This window comes from Carassius auratus, chromosome 14, assembly GCF_003368295.1.
Source record: "Carassius auratus strain Wakin chromosome 14, ASM336829v1, whole genome shotgun sequence".
Taxonomy (NCBI): Eukaryota; Metazoa; Chordata; class Actinopteri; order Cypriniformes; family Cyprinidae; genus Carassius; species Carassius auratus.
Window position 1 is genome coordinate 3,280,326 of NC_039256.1, and position 25,346 is coordinate 3,305,671.

The window sequence follows — 25,346 nt, forward strand, 5'->3', positions numbered from 1 at the left end:
TTGTCACCTCTTCAATACACTGGTCATTCCTTTAGGATTGGGGAGGGCCTTTACTGCTATTAGACCTGAACCAAAAACCATTTCAAGGCTCAGCAAATATTATCAAGTTGTCCTCAAGGTCATTTAAATGCATTTACTGGTGGAGGTGTAATACCTATTCATATTACTCTTAACAACCTCTATGTTTTACTATCTGCAGCTTAACTTTCTGTGGCCTGTCTTTCTCAGGTTTCCCCTCTGTAGCCTTCTAAGGACTTTGAACTGAATTGTTCCATTTAAAACGATTCAGTTCGATTTGGTGAATTGAATGATTCTTTCTCGCGACCCCTGCTCAGGGAGTAGGGAGCAATGAACACGGGGTAGGGATCATATCGATAGGAACACAGTTCATTCACGTAGCTCGAGTTGGTCATCTGAATCGGGAGTGTTAACTAGCCAGACATGCTAAATATGTGCACGAGCACTGGAATTGGGAACCGTTGGGCTACATCATGTGTCATTAACCAGCGAGAAAACTTTAAAAATATTACAATACCAGGGAAGGAAGACTGGGTTGTTGATGTTTGTCTGTCATTCTATCTCTGTCTGCACAGCGTGTGTAAATGCACTAATGATGTATTCTGTCTGCACGAGCAGTGTGAGCAGAGGTATGCAGATATATATACTCTGACAGGCAGATAGGAAAGCTATTTAAACTGCTACCGAGCATTTTGATTGGACGTACACTCAAAAAAAATAAAGGTTTTGTGGCACTGTTCGTTTTACACAGATATTTTTTGTTAAAACCACACAAATATATTTAGTTTTCAGCCAAAACACAATTGTATTGTGCTTAATCAACTTAAACTGTTTAATTTTCAAATTTACTTAATTATCAATTGTTAAACTGACATAAAGGGTTTAAATTCGTCATTCAGAAAAAAAAAAAAAAAGATTTCCCACGCATTTGATGTTGACGGTGCGGAGGAGTGCAAAGAATGTCCCGGGGGTTAATGTTTACAGCTTTTGAATGTTCAATTATTTTGGGAGCAAGAACCCCCATAAGGAACCATATCGCCAAAGATAAACTGTGTTCAATAAACCAAAAGTGGTTCCTTTCTGAACTGACTTTAGGGCATGCAGGGAAGAAAATGTTTTTTAACTGATGTTTAATGAATGCCTTATGAGTGCTTTATCCATGAAAACCTGGTTCATTTATTGGTCAGAATTCACCTAATCACACGTCAACCGCAAAATAGTGTGTGTGCCTCATTTGTCTGTGTTTATTTACCGAGATCAAGTTTGTTCCTTGAGTGGTTATTCATAAATCAGAAGTAAATCATTGTGACAGGCTTGAGCATTAGCTCTAATGTGTATTGATTGTCTGACTGTTAGCACACACTCTATCATCTGCTGCGTGTGGAAATATCTACAAAACAAATAATACTGACCGACAGAGCAAACTATCTGTTGAGATGGACTAACATGGTCAAACACAGCCTCCTACACTAATGTCACACAGATAAATAGAAATGGGAGCGCTTAAGTTCTACTGGGAAGTCTCGTCATTCATTAATCGTAGATCTAGCCCATCATCAGTCGACACCTGCAGTAAATAAGTTCTGTTCTCACTCATCATTGCATTCACAGATACTGACGCTGGAATTCACTACTAGGTCAGGGAAACTCTCTCTTTAAACTAAGGATTACGACATATCGTTTAAAATTAACCTTCTGTGAATGATTGTGTAAATGACGTCCCTGTCCAGAGTTGGCAGGCTATTTGTAACACTAGGTGGGGTTTGTTGTAGCACCAATGGAATGTTATTAATCTACAGGATTCCCATCATCTTAGCCCTGGCTATTTGATCCACGGTCCGCCTGTGTCTGTAGATTCAACCACACTGCATTTGATTATGTGGATACTTATCTAGACATTTTGTAGATATTTTCCCATCTGTTAAGTTAAATGAAGGCTAGTATCTTGCTCTGTTTTTATTGTACTCTGATTTGTGATACAGTACATTAACTGTAATACAGTTCTTGCACACTAAACAAAATAGATTCTAGCTCATAGAGGGAGTGGGGTGAAAGACTCAAACATCCAGCTGAACAGATCACACTGCACCCACAGGAATTACTGGATTACTGTAGCAATGCCACATTTATTTTCATTGTTTTTGATTAATATTCATGCATTATTGATGATTTATTATAATTATCGCTCCACCTTCTGTATTATTGGCTCTGTGTGTGTATTTCTGTGTTATTCCCAGATGAAGTTGTCTCACGAGATCCTGCATGCCACCGTGTGTCATGGTGGTCACGTGATCATAACACAGAAGTTATTATTATTAGCCAGCTTACCAGCGTTTAACAGCGTTTGTGCTCGCTCTGCTCATTTTTGCTCAGATTGACTGAACTGTTATTGGAGTATACTGCTGCCTCACTTTTCACATTTTGGATTACTCACCAGGGAGGATTTGAACGGTTTCGGTTGTTTTATTGGAACTGCTCTTGGACATTCATTCGTTGACATGGCCCGGTGAGACTGATTCAGACATTGTATATGAAGTTCTTGGACTGTTTACATTCCTGCACACTCGTTTTGCGCTGGCTGTGTTGTTTATCAAATGTGTCTTATTGTATAATACTCATGAGGGTTTGATACAGATTCTGTGTCTACTTTTTTTCTCTCTCTCTTTCTTTTGTGGAATGAACATTTCCCTCCTTGATTTTCCAACTAGAAAAGTAATGCCACCTCAAAGAGTTCAAGTAAATAACAAAATGAAAAATGAATGAAAACGATATAAAGGGGTCAGGTGTTGCTTAAAAAGAACATTGTTTGGTGTATTTTCTGTAATGAAATGCGTTTATGCAGTTTAAGGTTAAAAAAACACATTATTTTCCACATAGCGTATGGGCATGGTTGAGCAACTCTTAGTCTTGTGGAGCCATACGTTAGCATCGCTAGTTATGAGGAACCGATGTGCTGAGAACCTCTCGGCTTATGCCAGCTGGAGCTTCTGCAGAAGATTTCAATCTATAACACAGTACTTCCTCTTCTATTGTTTCACACGATAGAAACCATCACAGACGTTATAATGGTTCCCACTACAAAAACCATTAAAACCAATAGCTGGAGTGTGTTTTGGGACATATTCCATAAGGATTTAGTGGTTTTAACAAACACCAATCGAAGGAGACCAATTATTAGTAGAGACTCACAGGGATGGTTTCAGTTTCCATTCAAACCAGTACCAATTCTCATTAAAAGTGGTTAAGCCATTACAAATTCTCTGAGACTACAGTTAAAATCCAGTACCTTTGGTTGGTTGATTTGTGTGGTCTCAACAGGAATACATTCATCCTCTTCCCTTCAGACAGTAGACAGTGTGAAGTAAAAAAAATCACTGCTGTTTCCTCAACACAACACCAGTGTTTATACTTTGAGGAAACCAAGCTACAAGCTTATCTATAGATGTCTTTGCACATGAACCACATTAAGCAGAGTGTTTGTAACACTGAGAGTCTCGTCTGCGGTGGATGTCGGTCACGCCGTCACTTCATGACTGTTGCTCTATTTAAAGATCTTGCTCGAGTGATACAGCATGATAATGGCACTATTTGACGCTCATCCTCTCACCGCAAGCTGTGTCTGAGTAGATCTCACCCCAATCCATGTTTAATCAGGATAATTCAGCTCATCCGCCTGAGTTTACTGATGCTCATCTACACATCACTCTCTAAGAGATCCCACAATCAACAAGTTCAACTCCAAACCTCACGACAGCTTCTTTCTTTGCTCATCATGATGCTTCGTCAAGCTTCTTAGCATCAAACTAACATATAAAAAGTAGGGCTGGTACGCGATTAGAATTTGTAATCGAATTAATTACATGATGTGGTGATTAATTAATCGAATGTGAAGAAATTGCTCTGAAAAGATCATTTAAATTAATTTTTGTGCAAAGCATCAAACAGAGATTACAAAAAGTATAGGTTCAGCAAGAATTTTTTTTTGTTCGATAAAATTTATTACATACACTCTTTTGGACCATGTCAGTGAATGATGAATTATCATTTTTGGTTGGGTAAACTATAACTTTAATAATTTTTTCCTTCATTTTATTATTATTACTGTGAAAATATTAAATGATTTCATCACTGAAATGATACCGATCGATCTGTGCTGCACTGCTTCAAAGCCAACGCAACTATGGCCAATGGTTCAACAACATGGACTAAGAACTGAAATGCCGGTGTGGGTTGCTCGGAGATGAACAGTTCTGATTTTTCTTTATATTTTGGTTGCCTAGATATTTTATTACACAATATTACACAATATTAACTTTTTAATGAACAGTTGTTTAAGATGAGTATTTGCACTCATGTGATACTGCACTTAGCCTACAGCTCGTGTGATATTTATTAACTATGTGATGTAAATATGAGACACAATCTCAAACAGGGGGATTTTGCCTCATATCTTGAACTTTAGGGATATTCTCTAGGCTCCATCACACAGTCAGCTGTTGCTCTGTCTATTAGTCATCAGTCGACTGAATGAAACGGATCCACAGGTCTGGGGCAAGTGCGGCAAACACACTAATAATTTTAACGTGTTATTTTTCTTCATAATTAATTAATTGAATCAACGCATTAATACAATCTTTAATTAAAAGTATTATAGTGCATAAATGTTTGTCTTGTATGCTGTCAATGAAATATTCAATGCAGTGCTAATACATTAAAAACATTTAATATTTTATATTTATATATTTATTGTTTATTTATATTATATATATTTATATTTATATTATATTATATATTTTATTATATATTTATGCATTTAGTTTATACATTTATATTATTATAATTTTTGTGCACAAAACATTAACTTTAAATCATAAAAAAATAGACTAGAAATAAATATTACCCAACATGCTGTGAAACTATTGTTTCAGGTCAGCTATCGCATTAACTAATGTTGGGAAATGAAACCTTCCCGTAAAGAGTTAGAGTTTAATTAATGTTAATTAATGGAGTGCATTTAATAAACTCTCCTAAAACTTGAGCCAAACCTCTGGTGTTTTTGAGATCTGTATCAGTCACATGACTTTAGCACCAGTATATGGAATCTATTATTATTATTATTATTATTATTATTTTTATTATTATTAGTCATTTTCAGAGCTTGAGAGCAGTGATATCTGTAATCTGCTGTGAAGATTTTCCTTTCAAAACATTTTTCTTTTGCCAAACCTTTTGAGATTTCAGTGCGGGGTTAACTGAATTACGTTGTTATCTCTTGATATATTTTTGAGTTTTAGAGCCCCTTCAGCATCTGAGAGAGACAAATCATCTGCCTTCGGCACTTGAGCAAAACAATAACGGTGCATGACAATCTCTGCCCACACGTGGTGACGACGAGGATGATGAGGAGGAGGAGGATGTGTGCGGGGGATCAGAAAGCTTGCAATGTGTCAGATGACACTGAGATAAATGTGTGTGTTATGCTGCTGTCGTGCCCTGTAAGAACACAAGCGGGAAGGAGGCTCTCGTAGCGGCCCATCATTCATCTATGAAGAAAGCTCTTAGCAAATGTCTCAGCTCCTATTATCATGTGACACGGAAAGAGTCCTGACCGGTGACAATGGTGTCGTGAACAACAGACACGACGGCATCCCAGCGGAGACAGCACTGTGAACAGATACACAAACTAACTGTTCACACACACTTATTCCTCCTTCTGGTTGACTGGGGAGAAGTTGCACAATAACTAACACTTTGAAGAGTTTGTTCTGTAGTCACATCCAGTAGGATCACGCAGTGCATCTTGGGAAACCTTCTGTAAGCATCAAATGCAAGTGAACTGTTCTCAGATCAGAAGTTTGTGAAAAATCTTTCTGTGCTATAATCAATCATAAATGCATCATAATCTCATTGTTAGATGGTAATTGCACAGTGAAATGTTGACGGTTACATGCATGTACAGTCTGCTCATTTTCATAGGCTTCTCATGGTCTTGCACAATGGTAATAACACACGATCAAGAACTAATTAGGGCAGCATATGCTAGTGCTGTTGTTTCTAACAAAACGACTCTTCCGAATCATGTATAGTAATGAGAGAGCGCATGAGATGAGTTGAGTGTTAAGAGTTGAGCCTAGGGGAATGCTAGAAGAGAAGTGGCGAGGTCACATTATCCAGACACACGTTTTGGACGCAGATTTGCACTACTGTGAGTTGTGTAAAGCTGTGCAGTCTGTTGTTTGCTGTACTCAGAGCTGGATTCATCCTGGATGTGTGTACAGAAGAAGATGAAGGGCTGGAGGCTTTAGAAAGAGCTTGCTTTCAAACAAACCCCCTCCTCCATCTCCCTCAGTCTGGGCTGGAGGCACACGGTTGGCAGTTAAAACAGTTTCTGGCAGCTCTTCAGACCCTGCTGACCAGTCATTCAGAACTGCTGCTCATACACTACTGATCTGTTTTTAGATATTCATATGGGACAAAGAGCAGTGCTAGATCACATTACAGACACAACTAGAATTTGAATGTCAATTCTAATAATCATTTGAATAATCAAGACTACAGTGTCCAGGGAAGTCATATCAGGGACTAGGAGTTAGCAAAAAACGTACAGCTTTCTCAGCTTCTCAAGACTTCAGCTTCAGCACCACGTCAAACTCACCGAACGAGCCGATGACGGGGTTCAGGATCACGCCAAAGTTACTGGCAGGAGAGTTTGATCAGGGTTAACTCAGGGCCAGAGTTGAGAAACACTGAATTACACTTTATTTGGCAACATCAGATGTGTAAAAATGAACACTAATAAACCCGTAGCAGTCTGGATGTTGTGATTGTAAAACTAGCGGAAATCTGTACAGACGTCATGATAAAAATACTGAATACTAGCTATCAAAAATGAAATGCACACATATTATCAGCTTGGTAAATTGTAAATTTTGCAACTTTGTTTCTCCTGAATGTTGTGTAAATCTAGCCAATGAAATCACTGAGCAAACCTTGACCTTTTCTGTATAAATGCATCAGATGGTCTGTGGTCTGAGGGTAAAACTAGAGGCTGAAGACTGTCTGCTATGGCCACGTGGAGGTGACGCTCCACTTCCACTGATGATCATGACACCACTGATCGATGCACCACACTCACAGCGCTGGATCTGAGAGAGTCTGAACACGTACCTGTGACTTTGAGCTCTGTGGTCCGTCGCACAACTCTGCTGCCGTATTTGAGTTCACAGGTGTAGTTTCCTCCGTCGTCTTCCAGCACCTCCGGGATCCAGAGACTGGTGGTGTTGATGATGATGGAGCTCCTCCACTCTTTCCTCTCACACTCCTGTGGAAACACACCACTCTTCAGCATCCTACTCTCACTCATTTCAAACCCATTATCCTAAAGCTGATAGATTTGTTTAGAAGATAAAAAAAATGTTTGTTGGTACTAGAACAGCCTTCCAGTCAAAATTTGATGGTTTAAGGCAGAGGTGTCCAAACCTGCAGAATTGAGCTCAAAGTGTGTTGGATCTGGCTGGAACTAAACCTTGATGCTTTAAGGTTTGGGGCTGCGACAGAATCGCTATCTTCCTTCCCCTTCCCCATTTTAGGGAATTGTTAGGTTGGGTTTATGGCTAGGAGTAGACACAGAAACCAGGAACACGCTGTAGGAGATATAACTCTGTACCTTGTACCAGGTCATGATGGGCTGCTTGTAGGGCGCCAGATAGTCGTCGATGTCAGGGCAGCGGATCATCTTGCTCTTGGTGATCTCTGCGCTCTCCTGGTAACGTATTCGACTGCTGAAGCACAGTCCCTCCTCGCTCTCCTCCACCATCAGAGACATGGACACCTTCATACAGTACGTGGAGTTTCTGTCGACACACACGTATAAGACATCATGGCATGATGAAAATACTGCACTAGTTTCAGATCTCACAATTACTCCTCGCTGAGCTTTAGTTACAAAAACCAAAACAGCTTTGGTTTTCTTCTTTGCAGCAGCACATCAGTGCCTCCCTCATGAAGGACAGAGATGCAGTGACATTAGCCGATCAGAACAGTTACTGTTTACTGAAATCCACCACCAAACAGTGTTTAAGACAGATGGAGGATGGGAAAAATACACATGCTGCAAATATACAGTAGGACAATTTTTTGAGCAAAACAACAGCAAAAACTCACTAGCTCAAGTAACATATTAAAATAAAAATAATAAACTCTTTAGCATTTACTTTTATTTTATTCCATATTTCTGTGAACACTTTATACACATATTCCACATTCACCTTCAATAGCTCTGTTGCTTTTGGTAGAGCATCTCTTTGAAGATGTCTCTCTCTCTCTCTGTGTGTGTCTCTCTCTCTCTCTCTCTCTCTCTCTCTGTGTCTCTCTCTCTCTGTGTCTCTCTCTCTCTCTCTATGTACAAGGTTTCTGTGGGCTGTTTAGGTTTGCAAACACTCAATGATATGAATGTGAACATGAAATAAACCTGGATTCTCCCAGCTCATTTAGCTCAGACTCTAGAAATCTTTAGATGTTTCCACACTTTTGTAGGTCTGCCTGCATTGATTTTCTTTCATTCTGTGTAACGTCAGAAGCGAAAGGCCTGGCCACGGCGGTAAAACAGAGCAATTACTGGCACATTCGATATAAAGAGTTTATTAATTATTAACATCCCCACTGCTCCGTCCTTGTCTTCTTCTGTTACCCCATAACAACACCCGAATGGATTAATTGAGAGTTGTGTTGTGTGATCCTGTTCTGAAAGAATCTGATAACTCATATCATAATGTTCAAAGGGAATCAATTAAAGATGAAAAATACAGTGGATCTGAAAAATGAGAATACATCTGCACACAAATAGAGAGAGTTTTTCTGAGAATACTGTGCTGAGATGAAACAAACCGTATCCCACACACAGGAAACGTCTCATTAAACACGCATATATGCATATTATTCAGATATGTAAAACCATCTTCCCCAGATGACAGCTTTTCCACAGGAAGTCCCTCGATCAGCCATCATGAGTCATGGATATATATTAATTACTTCAGTAACGTGAAAATAAAACATTTCAGAAATCAACCCAAACTGAGCTGTTTCTGGGCCAGTGCATCTGTCAGTGTGGGTGGAGGTATTACTTCTATTACTAGTTATGGAGAAACACGTGTGTGCTGACTGATGTGAATGTGTCTGGTGTGATGTGGATCAGTGCAGTTATTAGAGTCCGGGCGACGCGTCTCCTCCTGTCCCTGATGACACTGAGAGTGGACAATGTCCCTCAGACCTGCTGACCCACACCTGATTGCACTGACTTCAGAGCGTTCTTCAGCGATCGCTGTTACCACAGCCTGAAGAGAGGAGACGACACTTCCTGTGTGCAGCTGACACATCACGCCATCTGCCCTCCCTTCAGCTGCTAATCAGGACATTAGGCTAGTGTTTGAGCGCTAATGAGGCTTCGCTCGTCCAGTTGTGCTTCAGTGAGTGAAAGCTGCCTCTCTCTCTGCACATTCTTCTGATGAATCACAAATATTACAAACCAAAGACTCCATCTGATCAGTAGAGCTCTGTATGTGTCTGCAGCTTCTGACTGTGTTTATTAGCACTGATTGTATCATTGTGCTCTGTGGTGTTCATTAACTGCTGCGGTGTAATGACTTAAACTGTATTGAACGGGACTGCATTGATTGTTGACTGAGGAGCACAGCCTGCAGTTCTGGCTGATGTGTTCCTCTGAGTTACTCGTGTATTACACACACACTCACCACACAAAAATGCTGGCAGTCCAAGTTGTCTGAACACTGATTTGCAGTGGAAATGAAGAATATGAAGGAGAGATGGCAGTGTGTTGACACAGCATTAGAAAGGCGGTTTCCAGACAGAATCAGAAGTGCTCCTCCAGGCTGATGTTGTAGATCAGATCCAGACTGACTCCTGCAGAGCTCAGATCCAACACACCTGTCAGGAAGCCATGATCCTGAAGACCTGGATCAGCTGCTTCAGGTGTGCTTCATTAGGACCGGAGCTGAACTCACAGAATAACCTTTAAAATCTCCATTAATAATGTCTGCTTCTCTAGTGCCTTATGAAACACAGCTCCAAACATACGTATATCTGGATTGATTTTTTTTTTATTTCAACAAATATAATTATATATTAGATTAAGCAGCAAAGCCATCATCTGTGTATTTGTGTTTCTGCAATGATAACATGACCTGCATCCAGACAGTGGAAACATTATGAATGCTGCCGCTGTTGTGCAGTAGAACATTCAAGACAGGTTCATTAAAACACAAATGCACATTAATAATGCTTGGATTAAGTACTAACTTTAATGAAAGAAACACACTTTCTACACTGGAAGTATAGCTGGAACTGTGATCTATTAAAACGTCTCTTGATGTTCACAGGATTTTAGAATTTACTTTGAGAAACATTAGCTTGGACAAAGTGTCAGGCTGCAGGCTCATTCTGTGGCCGGGAAGTAATCCGGCGGCAGAAAACACTCACTCAGCGCTGGAAGAGCACTGGGGAAGCTGAAGATATCTGAACTCAATAACTTACAGCTTTACTATTGCTGCCTATTTCACAGATTCTCAATCTCCAACAAGCAAATAACCAAAGTGCATTCTGGGTTGAGCGAGCGGAGGTGGATCTTCAGAAAGGCTATCTGCGCTCTTAAGGTACTAATACCACTTCGCTTCACTCACACGCTCTGGTATACATCTACTGGACTCTAGTGTGTAATGGGATTAGTATTTCAGTAACTGCACACATGTGAAGACATGCCAACATGTCCAAGGCCCAAAAACAGTCATACCTAATTGTGGGGCAGTTCAGAAATGTGATTAATACATGTGAGTAGCAAACTGTAGCGTTGTTTAATGTATATGTGCACACATATCTTCAGACAAACATATTTGTCTTTAGGGACTGCCTGTTATTTTAAGGACTGGTTCTTCTGTCGTCAAGATCTGCTCTGTAAGCAATTCTTATGTTGCAAATTTGTCTTTTTTTAAGTTAGTAATTTTGTGTAGGGTTCATACCCAGGTTGGTGTCATGAGGGGAATGGTCTCTTGCCATCTTTCCTGTCGTTCCCAACAAACTCTGGTCACTATGAATGCTTTATCATGCCATTTGGTCTTGCCATTGCCCCTCCCTGAAGAATCCATATCCCACTCTACCCATTGTTCTGGAGGGTGGCACTTCTGGATCTGGAGATGGGGCTATTCTGTCCCAGCATTATGGCTGTCCTGCTAAATATATTGCCTGTGCTTTTCTTTTTAGGAAACTGAGCCCATTCAAATAGAAATAGAATATGGGGAACAGTGAGTTACTGGTCGTGAATGTAGAGACTGGTTTGAGGGATCTCTGTGTGTTGATAACAGAACCCTTGAATACACCCAGGGGGCAAAGCGACTAAACCCAGGCTGGCTTCTTTCTCTCTCTGTTCTGTTATTCTGTCACCTATTTCCCAGGGCCTAAGGAAATGAATGATTATGCCTTATCCAGAGGTCATACCCAGGGCCAAATAAGAGCGACACAACATCCGATCCCAGAATCTTCTCTAGTAATCACTGTAGTCTCTTCAGACCTTCTGGATGTAATCCAACAAATGCAGATGGAGGAACCTCCAACAGAGTGAGATGAGGGGTGATGTTTGTCCTGGGCACAATGTATTTACAATCGCATGTGTTCAGGTCATCTTAGAGAAAATCTGACCATGCAGCTTGTTTACAGCAAACGGTGGCCTTCACAGCAGATGTTACGAGATTTGGAAAGAACTGCTCATTTGACGTTTGACGTTTGGGTGTTGACTTCATCACTGACCTCCCACCTTCACAAAGGAATACCACCATTCTGGTGTACATTTGCTGCTTCTCCAAAGCTTGCTGTCCCATTTCTTATTGCACACAACCTTTGTTTTAAATTTATGGAAGGAGATTATAGAAATCTAATTATCTGTTAAATCAATCATGCAATGTGATTTACTAAGGTCTGTGGTAGTCGGATTACTGGTATTTGCACCATTATTTAATGCCCACAAAAGCATGTCTGGACCCATTTTGTGACCTTATGTGACTTTCCACTCACATCGACACTTTTATAGGGATTTTATGTGATATGGGCCCTTGATGTGTTGAACTGCTGGTAAGAAGAGGATTCAGAGAACAATAACCACAGATCTCGCAGTCGCTATTCTCAATAAGCATGAAAAGAGATCACAGATTTATAGAGAGCTGACAGAATACAGTTCATTGTAGGTTTGAAAAACAGGGATCTCCAACTTCTCTAAATATATTATATTAATGCATATAGTTCAGTTCATCATACAGAGATTTGCCAAATTCATTCATTCATGGTTTTCAATTTTACATTTCGCGGCCCATCAGACAGAGCTCTTCAGGTGTTGAATGATTCCTAGCTATGAGGATTTTAATAAGAATTGAGTTCCTCTCATATAGTAATACACTTTCAAATGTATAAAAAGTTTTTAGCAATACCACAATACCTGCTTTCTATACTCTGTAGATAAATTTTAACATATTAATATTAACCCAGTTTAATGAGACTGTAAAACAGGTACAGTACACAAACAATAAAATTAGGATTTTAAATCTGGTTAACAGGTATACAAGGTTTAATTTTATGTAAAAAAAATAATGGTAGTAGAACTGCAAGGCATGATAATTATGAATTAATTAGAAAAACAAGATTTAAAATGATGTGAGATGAAGATTCATACCACACGACATTTCATGTCAACTTCACATAAACCTTTGGAAGAGAGATGTAGGTTTCTATCTATTAATGGATATTAACACCAATCTGTCATTCTGTCAATCTATCATTATATGTGAGGGTCATAGAATATACTAGAGTTCACTGGCTTAATTAACTAATCACTTCATTAAAGTACTTTAATAAATGTGTCACTTTTAGCTATGCAAGTCTTTTTCATTTATTGTCCCTGTAGGCAAATTATCAAGAGATGTAAGGGCTAGAAGTACACGTGCATCATTTCAGTGAATAAATGAGACACTCTCACCCTTCTCATCTTAAATAGCTCAATTATGCTGGTCATTCACTTCCTTTTCATAATCAAGAACATTTAAGTCATTCCTGATCAATAGTCTGTCAGTTATCCAGGGCTAAAGCTCACGTTTCTTTCCATGTTGTGTCATGGAGATTTAAATGTCAGCGGAGTGCATTGATTACAGCCACCGCAGACTGATGAACATAATGACATAATCTGAACACACACACAGACACACACACACACTAATATTTAATATGTAGAACACATAGGGATTAAATGAGTCACTTTTTTCTTCTTCATATCCAGTCCTGTTTCCAGATGTTGTCATAAGAGCTGATGACAGCTACAGAGACCCTCGGGTGCTTTAGGCCACCCGTCTTGGAGTTATGTTATATAACATAGGGCAAGAAAGGCATATGATCTACTGTAAACATGCCATAGGGAGGCCAGGAACCACAGAGAAGCAAGAACACAACTGTAGTTGAAATTGACATTTTGCTAGTGTAAGTCTATATCTATTAGCTTTAGGCAGGGCTGTTTCTGACCAGTTTGGTACCCTAAGTGAAATCATTATTAGTGGCCTATATACAGTAGCATTGCTCTATAATTCTGTGAATAATACAAAGCCTTTAATGACGTTCCCAGTATGTTTTCAACTGTAGCGTTAGTGTTAAATTCAATTAACAGTATTTTATGTTTTTTTTCTGATAACATTTTAACATATCTTCTTTTACTAATATTCATTACATTACATTTACATTTATTCATTTAGCAGACGCTTTTATCCAAAGCGATTTACAGATGAAGACAGTGGAAGCAATCAGAATCAACAAAAAGAGCAATGATATATAAGTGCTATAACAAGTCTCAGTTAGGTTACACAGTACACGTAGCATGGGATTTTAACTAATATAATAAATAAAAAGAAAACAGATAGAATAAAAAAAATAAAAGAATAGAGCAAGCTAGTTAGAGGTCTTTACACACACACACACACACACATATATATAATTGCATAATAAATGAAAAGAAAAATAGAATACAAAAAGATTAGAAAGGTAGTTAGATTTTTTTAAAGAATAGAATTAGAATAGTGAGTGTTAAAGTTAGAGGTCAAATAAAGATGGAAGAGATATGTTTTAAGCCAATTCTTGAAGATGGCTAAGGACTCAGCTGCTCGGATTGAGTTGGGGAGGTCATTCCACCAGAAGGGAACATTTAATTTAAAAGTCTGTAAAAGTGACTGTGTTTCTTTGGGATGGCACAATCAAGCGACGTTCACTTGCAGAACGCAAGCTTCTAGAGGCACATAAGTCTGAAGTAACGAATTTAGGTAAATGTGTGCAGAGCCAGTGGTAGTTTTGTAGGCAAACATCAATGCCTTGAATTTTATGCGAGCAGCTATTGGAAGCCAGTGCAAATTGATAAACAGAGGTGTAACGTGTATTCTTTTTGGCTCATTAAAAATTAATCTTGCTGCCGCGTTCTGAATTAATTGTAAAGGTTTGATAGAATTGGCTGGAAGACCTGCCAAGAGGGCATTGCAATAGTCCAGCCACAGAACAAGAGCTTGAACAAGGAGTTGTGCAGCATGTTCTGAAAGAAAGGGCTTGATCTTCTTGATGTTGAATAAAGCAAATCTGCAGGATCGGACAGTTTTAGCAATGTGGTCTGAGAAAGTCAGCTGATCATCAATCATAACTCCAAGGCTTCTAGCTGTTTTTGAAGGAGTTATGGTTGATGTGCCTAACTTGATGGTGGAATTGTGATGGAACGATGGGTTTGCTGGAATCACAAGCAGTTCTGTCTTGGCAAGGTTGAGTTGAAGGTGATGGTTCATCATCCAGGAAGAAATGTCTGTTAGACAAGCTGAGATGCGAATAGCTACCGTCGGATCATCAGGATGGAATGAGAGGTAGAGTTGAGTGTCATTAGCATAGCAGTGGTATGAAAAGCCATGTTTCTGAATGACAGAACCTAATGATGCCATGTAGACAGAGAAGAGAAGTGGTCCAAGAACTGAGCCCTGAGGCACCCCAGTAGTTAGATGTTGAGACTTGGACACCTCACCTCTCCAAGATACTTGGAAGGACCTATCTGATAGGTAAGACTCAAACCATTGAAGTGTGGTTTCTGAGATGCTCTTTGCCAGTAGCGTTGATATGAGGATCTGGTTGTTAACCGTGTCAAAAGCAGCGGACAGATCAAGCAGGATAAGTACTGAAGATTTGGATTCCACTCTTGCCAGTCTTAGAGCTTCAACAACTGAGAGCAAGGCCGTCTCAGCTGAATGTCCACTTCTGAAGCCAGATTGGTTGCTGTCAAGGAGATTGTTGTGTGTGAGAAATGTAGAGACTTGGTTGAACACAGCTCGTTCAAGTGTTTTTGCAATAAAAGGAAGAAGGGAAACTGGTCTGTAGTTCTCTGAAAGAGATGGGTTGAGGGTGGGTTTCTTAAGTAGTGGAGTTATACGTGCCTGTCTAAATGATGAGGGGAAAACACCAGTGTGGAGGGAAGTGTTGATGATGTGAGTGAGTGCAGGTACAACTGCAGGAGAAATGGCTTGAAGGAGATGAGATAGAATAGGATCAAGCGGGCAAGTAGTAGGGTGATTAGAAAGGATGAGTTTTGAGACTTCTGCCTCAGAGAGTGAAGAGAAGGATGTAAATTAGTGTACGTTTACTGATGATATGAGCTTGACTGATTGTGGTGTGGAAAATTGTGCACTAATGGGTTTAATTTTATTAATGAAAAACGTTGCAAAGTCTTCAGATATTAGAGATGAAGCAGGAGGTGGAGGAGGACAAAGAAGTGAGGAAAATGTTTTAAAAAGCATGCAAGAGTTAGATAAATTGTTAATTTTGTTATGGTAGTATGTCTTTTTAGCAGAGGAGACATTAGCAGAGAAAGAATAATATTAATAATAATAATAATAATATTCAGCTGTTTAAATGAAATTAATACAATGAATTATTTCTAAAATGAAATGTCATCATATTAGCATTGGAATTAAGGTGCTCATTGCTGCTCCGTCCAGTTGGTGGTGCTCTAGGGAACTATGCTAGTGCACTTCTAAACTTTGACCACGTCTGTATTCTGAAGATACACATTTACTAAACAGTCTCTCTCTTTCAGCTATAAACAGACCCTGGCAAAATCACAATATCATAGAAAAAGAAAGAAGAAGAATAAAAAACAGTATTTATTAGTATTATTCAGTATTTATCAAGTATACGACAAGCATTTTTTTCAGCTCCTCTGTCCTCCAGTTTCATCCTTTCATCACAAGAGGCCTTGTTTCAAAGAGAGGATGCGAGGAAAGGACATTTCTAAACTGTGAATCACTGAATAAAGAACAAGGCTGGCAATCAAGCCTGGCTGAGCTTTACCAGCTGTCTCCAATTATCTTCTTAATTGGCTTGATTTAATTAGAGAGAATTGCATTTTCAAACACTGCCACTATGTACAGTCAGAGTATGCACTGCGTGTACACCTGCTGTTAAGATGCTTTTTGCTCAATCACTCACTCATGCTATGGAAACATGGCTCCTGATTCCAGCCGCGATGCTGATGCTGTCTTCTCATACATCAGTAGGAAGTAATGTCAAATAAAGTAAAGGTATGACTGTATATTATGCCTTAAATGTGTATCTGCTATGAATTTGTTTATTCGCTTAGTTTTTCTTTGCTGAAGCTTTGGGTCTGATGAGCTAATGAAATATTTCAACTCAAAACAACTTTTTTTTGTCAATTCTTTTACTTATTTGTCAAGTATCAGTGTAATCTCGGTGTCTTCAGCCTTTATGGGACGTCTCCATAAAACATGGAAAAGAGTGTGAAACTGGAAAATACATGACATGTGACAGTGAAACCATCTCGGGAATTTGTGCTGTCATAGTGACAAAGTACAATGTAACATTTTATTTAACAATCTTTATGCTTGTTGGTATGTTGTTTAAAAAAAATAACACATTAAATGAGGAAACACATACACACTATAGTGTTGCCTAATCTAAAGTGTTTCCCCCAAAAATATAAAAAAGTATTAGTAAATTTTAAAATTCACGTTATTGAGAGATAAATTAATATCTATTACCGAACACATTACGTCTATTACTGTACTCTGATTAGTAAACTAGTAAATAATAGCACTTCTTTGAATACAGTAGTTTACTATTAACTTATTCATTTTATTTATTTATTTATTTTTTGTTCACACCACCCAGAGAACTACTAAGTCTGACGTGTTACCAAGTGCTGAGAAATACTGTTCATTGTTAGTCTGGGACACCTGAACTCATTTGAAAGAACTGAACACTGTTGTCTTAACATGCAGATGTTGTATGTGAGATAATGATTGCTCACGTTTAGCTGTGTGGGTCTAAGACTGAGACTGTGTGGTTTGTCACTGTGTGTTTTATTCACTGCCAGACTTGTTTGCAGGGCCTGAAATAGAAACAGTGAATTAACCATCCTGCAGCAATTGGACCTTGGAGGAAATAGATCCTGTGCTTTCAGTCACAGCTGCCCGTGTTCAGATGTTTTACACAAATTGCCCTTCAGCCGCAACGTGAGAGAGAAATCTTTTCTGAGCCGTGGGTTTCCTCAAGGTCTTCCTGCAGCTTTAGGTACTCGGGTGTGAATTAGAGCTGTTTTATATTCCTGCGTCTCAGCTTCTCATTTCAAATATTCTCTTCAAGAATGTGGAGGTTTTGGGATTTTGGAATGACACACTATTTACTGTTTTTGAAAATAGTATGTATTACCATGTACACAAATAGTATGTGTACGGTGCACATTATGCATATATTTCTGTCATTTGTCTGATTAGACTGAAGCCAGGAACAACAAATCTACAAGCTTGGGAGCAGTGATCATGACGCAGAGAATTACTGCCCATTACTGAATGTGCATGTGTTATCAACATGATTTAAAAATACTACTCAACTTTTGGCCTGATTTACAGTCTGGATGAGTGGATGCTAGTTGCTGAAAGGCAGAGCCCATCTGCAGATTTTGAGCAGTCGACAGCTCTCACAGAAAATCATGCAGTGCATGATGGGCTCAGACTAGAGCTGTGAAATTAATTGAAATAAAGTTTAAATTTCAATTTTGGCATCTAACAATTATGAAATTAAAATAATCAACCTGCCCGAAGCTGTGGGTGTGGCCCTAGAGGGGGCTCAACTCGTAGCTTCCAGTCTCTCAACTGAGACCATCCTCCAATCCAGAGCTTCCTCCATGAGGAAACTGTACTTTTCACTTCTTGGAGTAGAGATCGCCATCTTGACCCAGTTAACTGCCCCGTCAGTTGAGTGCTGGAGTTCTTACAGTCTCGTAGGAGTGCTTATCATGCCCCTCTTGGTGGTCGGTCTGTGGGAAGAAACCCCCTGGTTACACATTTCCTCCTGTACGAACTCGTGTGCCACCATGGGACCTGGCCGTGGTCCTGGAGGCTCTCTGTAAACATCCAATTGAACCAGTAGAGGAGGTTTTAGATCTGTTTAGTTCTGACACTTAAGACAATCTTCTTATATGCAAGCCTTCCCAGTGGCCCCCTCCTTCCTAGACGTTGCGCCTGGCTTGGTCAAAGCTGTTCTGTAACCTGGGCCAGGGTAAGTCCCAAAAGTTTCCTCCTCAGAACCACGGTCCATCGTACTCCAGGCTTTCTGTCCTCCTCCCTTTCGGAAGCCTGACCAGCAGAAGCTAAACTGCATGTAGCTTCAATTGTGAGCATATGTCTATAGATTTGCTATGTGGAGGAAGTCTGACCAGTTGTCTGTTATAGTCCTTACAAGAAGGGACTGCCCGCCACTAAGCAGACCCTCAGTTGGTGGATCATTGATGCCATTGCGATGTCTGGTCTTCCCTCACCTGAAGTGTGTGGTCTCCAAGGGCTTCCTGTCAGGTGTGGCTATGCAGGATATATGAAACACTGTGGGTTACATATATCCTTCCATACTTCAGGCTTCCCTGCGTGCACTTCATTCTACCAGAAGCGGCCGCTGTCTCCACCGCACATGCTTTTATAGCTTCCTGGACACTACGTCACCCAATCCGTGACGTTGCGTCCATCCATTGGTTTGATTACACATGATTCAGAGAGTGGTCACGCTGAAGGCGTTCCCAAAGCGTTTGACGCAGCGTCTCGTTCCCTCTGGAACTAGGTTTACATAGGTAACATTGAACCGTTTTCTCTGTAGCTGTAACCAGGGAGGCGTGAAGGCAAACTTGGATCCAAGTGCATCTTTATTGTATCAGTGTAGTCTTACACAGTCAAGGGTTAATCACCAGCAAACAGTTACAGGAGGGCAAGGCAACAGAGTAATCCAAACACTGGCAGGAGGTCGGGGCAGGCAGCAAGAAGTCATGAAAGAGCCAAGAGTCAAAACACAGGAACAGACTGAACAAGAAAACAAAGAATTGCTAGATATTTAGCTGTAGAAATCAATAATTTGCAGTGAGTGAGAGAGCAACCTTTATAGTGCTCCTAATGGAGAACAAGGGTGTGTGTGATTATTTCCATGTACAGTGCTTGTGGAAATGTAGTCTAGGGTGAGAACTGACCAGTTTCGTGATAGTAGCCATTAACAGGTCAGCAGGTGTGTGACGCCTAGTGTTTTTAGATCGGTTCAGATATCAGATGTGGTTTAATTTATTCAAGCCTGAAGAAAGTGTTGTTATGAGCAAACAGGCAGCAGACAAATGTAATGGTATTAGTCAACCCTGCAAACGATTTTATGTCCATCAGATCCACGACCGGGTCAGCATGACATCGGCTCCCTAATCCACAAATAATTGAAAAGTATAGGAATACCTTGTATAATCAAATAACATATAAATTACAAAACAGAAGTAAGATCTCAGTTTAAATTGGATAATCATCTGAAACCAGAGTCAGATTAAACCCCAGAGCTAGATTTAAATTGAAACCAAATTGTATTAACTTCACAGAAGCACATGAAGACATCAGAGTAGCTTCACCCACGGCGTGGCTGTGTTCGGTGCTGAGCGCAGCTGTGAAGAGACGTTCATGACAGCGGTTCATGCAGTGACATCAGCAGCACTGGCCTGAAGAAACCCAAGTTTATGCTGAATACGCTGTCAAGCTCACAATACACTCAGAACAGTTTAAGATACTGTATATAGACATAGTTCCCGGAGTAAACGCATGATTGAACATCATTTTCTTTGACAGCTGAAAAATAATGCAACTGCACTCTTCAATACATGGAGTTCTCCTCTAGTCAGCGTTCCTGGTAAAGCCAATGTAAATAGCCTCTTTCTTCTTAAACAGTACTCTGTAATGCACACACAGGACTGAAGCTGGAGCACTCATTTGACTCAACAGTGTGTGTAGAACCTAGAGAAAAACTGCCTGCTATCATGACTTTGTAAGGAAATAAATAAAAAGCATCACACACACTGTATCTCCATGGTCTTTGTCCAGTTGGCCTACATTTATAGTACTGTCTCTGCTGCTAATTGTGATTCACAGAAAGATCTCGAAAGAAACAAAGAAATAGAAACCACTACTAAAATACCCCCTAAATTAACTATTCTACATTAAATTGTGTTTTGACAAATGAGATGAATAAGTGAATAATCGACGACAGACACAGCAGAATCCCAGTAAAGAGAACGCTACATTTATTCCATGACTTACAGGCCTCTGAATATTTACATATTTAATTGCCCATATTTTAATTGAAGGCATGTCATGATAGAAACAATATTAATTTAAATTGTAAAAATTGTATAAATGATTTTCTATTAGCCAACGGTCTGTAATAAAAGTGTATATGTACATCTAATTCATGGAAATATTACAGAATTACCCCATTAATTAGAATAATTAAAAATAACACTAGAGGCACATCTTATCCCAAGGGCCTAATTTGATCTTTTTGCTTTAAAATAAAACCAAAATCCTCAAATCTAAAAGCTTTAACATTAATCCACAAATGCCTCATTAATAAATAGACACAAAATAACTTTGATAATGAACATAATCCAGTGTCATAGATCACTTTTTTCCAGAGACAAACAATCAGATGAATTAAACTCGAAACAGCTGCGACTGAATCTGATGTTGGGCTCATGTTGCTGCATCATGCCCTACTGAGTGAGCAAGGTAACAGTGGCTCACATCAGCGGTGTGAGATTGCAGATATCTTCTGGCTGTTTCTCACTGCACACTTGATTTGAGTTTGAAGCGCTAATGACCCACCTGAGCACACAAGTGTAAAATCCATTGTCCTCCATCTCTGCGGAGCGGAACCAGATGGAGTCTCCCTCTTTACTCAGCCGGTGACCCGCGAAGATGATGGGCTCCTCAGAGTCGCCCTTGTTCCTGTACCAGATGAGCCGCAGCTTGGCATTCTGGGCCACGCTGTAGTTGGTGCGAATGTAGCTGTAGAAGAGAGCACACTTCACCCTCAGCGGCTCTCCGGCCAACACACGGTACGTCTTCAGATCCACCGACCAGTCAATACAGCCGTCCACTGCAGAGAGAGAAGACACATCCATCATTAACACCCTCATTCTTTAATATGGAGTGCTTCATTGGGAAAAAGGATGGATATCTGGAGTCTGAAACATACGCTCAATGCCAACGGATGCCTTCTCAAAGTCAACGGTTCCCCAGATCTCTAGACATGCTCCTTTTTGGAATATTTTCATCCAGAAAGGATTTCATTCACTATTAAATAATATACAATGGCCAAATAATCATTAGATTATAATAAACCACTTTAATAAAGCAATCGTCTGAGAGAAACCACCTCTGAAATGTGAGCAAAGCCTCTACACAACCATCTGCAAAGAGCAACAAATCCATTTCCCTCTCTCTCCCGACACTCGCCGCACACTCACCGCGCTCCAATATTTCACACTGATAGAAAGATGAAACCCATCAAAGTCACGGCCACCTATCAGCAGCGAACGCTGGGATTTATGAGCAATTACAGAGGTGTTTGTGCGCGGACACTGACTCATCACTGCGCCGCCTCCCATCACATAAATATCTCTCACATTCAAAAGCTGCCAGAGCCGATTTATGTCAAGCGCTGTCACAATCACACATTTACGGCAGGGATTTCTGTTATATACGCTCGGCCTGATGAATTTTGTGGCACTGCACTGGAAGCTGCAGGAAAGATGGAGGGAGAAAGTGATATCACACATGGCTGGACTGGAAGAGAGGGCTGAAATCACAGACTGCATGAGCAGGAGAACAGTGGATTAGTTTGCTCTGCTGCTTCATGCCACGCGTCTGAAGCTGAACCGTGTGGAGCTCACAGGTTACACCTTACGTAAACAGGCAGCCATATGTTGCCCCGAGTCATTTTGCAGATAATGCGCTTGTCTTGAATGATTAATTTATTGGTTATTGAGTGCAGCGTTATGGTGTAATTGGACAGGATACGCCTTGCTTGTCACACTAATTTGTGTTATATTGCAAAGCGCATCACGGTAAGCGCCTGAGCGGAGCTTTGTTCTGAATCCTAAGTGTTTGTGGAATATGGATGAGGCCGAGGACTGTGAAAAACAGGCTCTGAGAACTGGGCCGGTCAGAAAAGAGCAGACGTCACGCGTGCACAGCAAGAGGGCATTAGTGAACTTTTCAACAAAACACTTCCTCAAGATCAAGATATTACTCACGGCATCACAGACACCTCGGATGGGTCGTGAAAGGCCACGTCACATGATAAGGAATCCAAACAAGACACATTTAGAGCGAGCGTCCCTAATGTTTAATGTTATGCATCAAGACATTTCTGCATGAAAATCAACCGCATGAAGGTTTAGGGAGAAAAATGACTGTGGATTTGGAACAGCATGAGGACAAAAAATAGTTAATGACAGAATTTGTATTTTTGGATGAACCGTTTTTTTTTTTTTTTTTTTTGTATTCCTCCTTCACTGCTTTGCTCTGAAATGATTTTTGGCTCCTAATGTGAAATCCATGGTGAGGCCCTGCGTCTGCTGCAGTAATAACTGCCTGACCTGCTTACAGCGCTCGCTCGCTCGCTCTATTAGGAAGCAGCACAGCAATTCCAGCTTTGAGGGCTGAAGGGGTACAAGAAGTCAATATCAGAACAGCAGCCCACCGAACGCTTTGTGCTGATATGCAGTTTCACTGCTGACTTACGTCTGATAGCTTGTTTATAATTCTCCTAAAGTGTGAATGGATGGCTTGTAGTGGACATGTATTTTGAGACAGGTGTAAATGGAGGCCAGATGGATGAGGACGCCTGGGGTGAAACAGTTTCCCTGGATGACTTACACTCCGCCGTCTTATCAAGGACTAATCAATATGGAAATGCAGCGAGGGTTACGGCCGTATGCGGGACACAACCACTGGCCATTTAATGTGAATCGACCCAGCGCAGCTGCTTTGACCCAGCGCAGGCCGGTTCATCCACCGTGAACACTAGTGAGCTGCCTCGCCGGCTACTGTCTATGTGGACAGCTACCTTTTATAGTGGCATGCTCAACAAAATGAAGCCTGATTTGAAACGTTCTTCACAAACAGCCACTGTCAGTATGTTTCAGAAATGAGCATCATGCATAATGAATGTTTTCAGAGAATGGATCATGGTCGTCCTAAGCCACATGTACTGTAAAGATCCTTGCTCTTAAAGAGGCTGAAGACCCAGCTTGCAAATGAAAGGACCATTTCAAGTATGGAAGAGGACTTAAAGGCAAGGAGAAACGGGTCAAAGATTAGTATACCTGTTTATAACACCGAGCCACTACACTGGTTCAGAGCTCAGAAGATACTCCTCATTAAACAGAGCGAGGTGAATCTGTGCTCGTCTCCTGTGTGTTGGGATGTTTTTAGAAAGCGTGAGGTCATGAGGTCATCTGATAAGAAAGCAACGAGTGTGTTTGGGCATGAGACCTCTGTAGTTCTGAAAGCTGTTGATTATAATGTGAATTCTTCTGTAAAACAAAACCAGAGTTGGCAGCATACACTGTATGTGTTTGAGCGAGGCGCAGGCGTCCCGTGAGCTCAGAAACGTTTAGTGACACTGAAACCGCACTGAAGCTCTGCCTCTCTGCGTGATCAGAGGGGGCTTGCTTTCCCGCTCACCCATGAGCCACGTCACACGGGTTCATTCATTCAGTAGTACTGTATCACCCTCACACTTAGTGTTTATTGTTGATTTGGATCCCCACTAGCTTCCACAAAGTGGTTGCTAATCTTCCTGGAGTCCACAAATCTGTACAAAATAGCAAAAAGCATACAAATATTTAAAACAAGAAGAAAAAGTAAATTACACCGATCATTAAAACTACACCTACACACTTTAGCAGTAGAATCACATAACACATACTGTATTTTAGCATATCTTCACATGTTCTTTGAAACACATGCAGTTCTTCCCACAGGTTTGAAATATACTCGCGGTGGTATCCGGGTGGAAAATCCTCAAAATTGATCTACATGTGACAAATAACAAATATTGTATGATATTTAACAATATTTTGATTTATTGAAATTCATTTTAATTACGTAGGCTACTATTACATTTAATTACAGGCTAATATAATGCATTATTATATGCATTGTAAATTATGCAAAATTACAGCATTTAAATGGTAGCGTTCTCCTTATTTTGTCATATTGTGCCTCTCTCAGTGAATGGGACACAGATTTTACTGATGCTAGTAAAATCCATATATTGAATAATTTGTGTCAAATAATGTTCTTAGACTTTTTTCCCCTGTAGCCAGAAACTAAAATTGTTTACTATGAATGAAATGGAATTTAAATTAAATACAATTAATTGTGTAAGCTAAATACCAATAATGCTCAGAAAAACAAACAAGCGTGTGACTTTTAATTCTGAACAAGCCTGAAATACAAGGGGACTCTTATTTTGAAATATCTGTATTATTGCAATCTGATCCTTCAGATGCGAGAGAAAATATGCATTCTTACAACAGTCTTAAAAATATTACATGTTCATGAAATAGACTTTGTTATAATTCATCAACTCGAGTTCATAAGCAATCACTTTTTTTAAATGTGCACTATTGATTGAGAATCACTTTGAAGAAGTCTGAAGCGCTGTTGAGCTTGTAGAATGTGCTTCATCGCTGCCTTGTGACCCTGCAACGTGCAGCGCAGTTTTTTTATTTTAGTATATATATATATATATGCGCGGTGATTGGGTTAAGCGCAAATAACGAACACCTGTCTCTTGTTGCAGTGATTGGGGTGGAGAGAGTATAAAACATCAGAAGAAACAGGAGCGGGAGAGAGAGAAGGACTGCTGGCTGCTACCTGTGGACT

The 25,346-nt window shown here is 40.1% G+C and overlaps 1 protein-coding gene across 1 annotated transcript in view; it reads right to left on the bottom strand.

Annotated features, from left to right (window-relative positions):
• Positions 1-25,346, bottom strand: part of LOC113113440 (X-linked interleukin-1 receptor accessory protein-like 2) — a 188,188-nt gene that overhangs the window by 61,234 nt on the left and 101,608 nt on the right. Inside the window, exons 3-5 of the mRNA XM_026279625.1 lie at positions 21,273-21,546; positions 7,685-7,871; positions 7,186-7,339 (exon numbers count right to left, since the gene is read on the bottom strand). Of these exons, the coding sequence (XP_026135410.1) occupies positions 7,186-7,339; positions 7,685-7,871; positions 21,273-21,546 (615 nt within the window). The remainder of the gene's footprint in view (positions 1-7,185; positions 7,340-7,684; positions 7,872-21,272; positions 21,547-25,346) is intronic.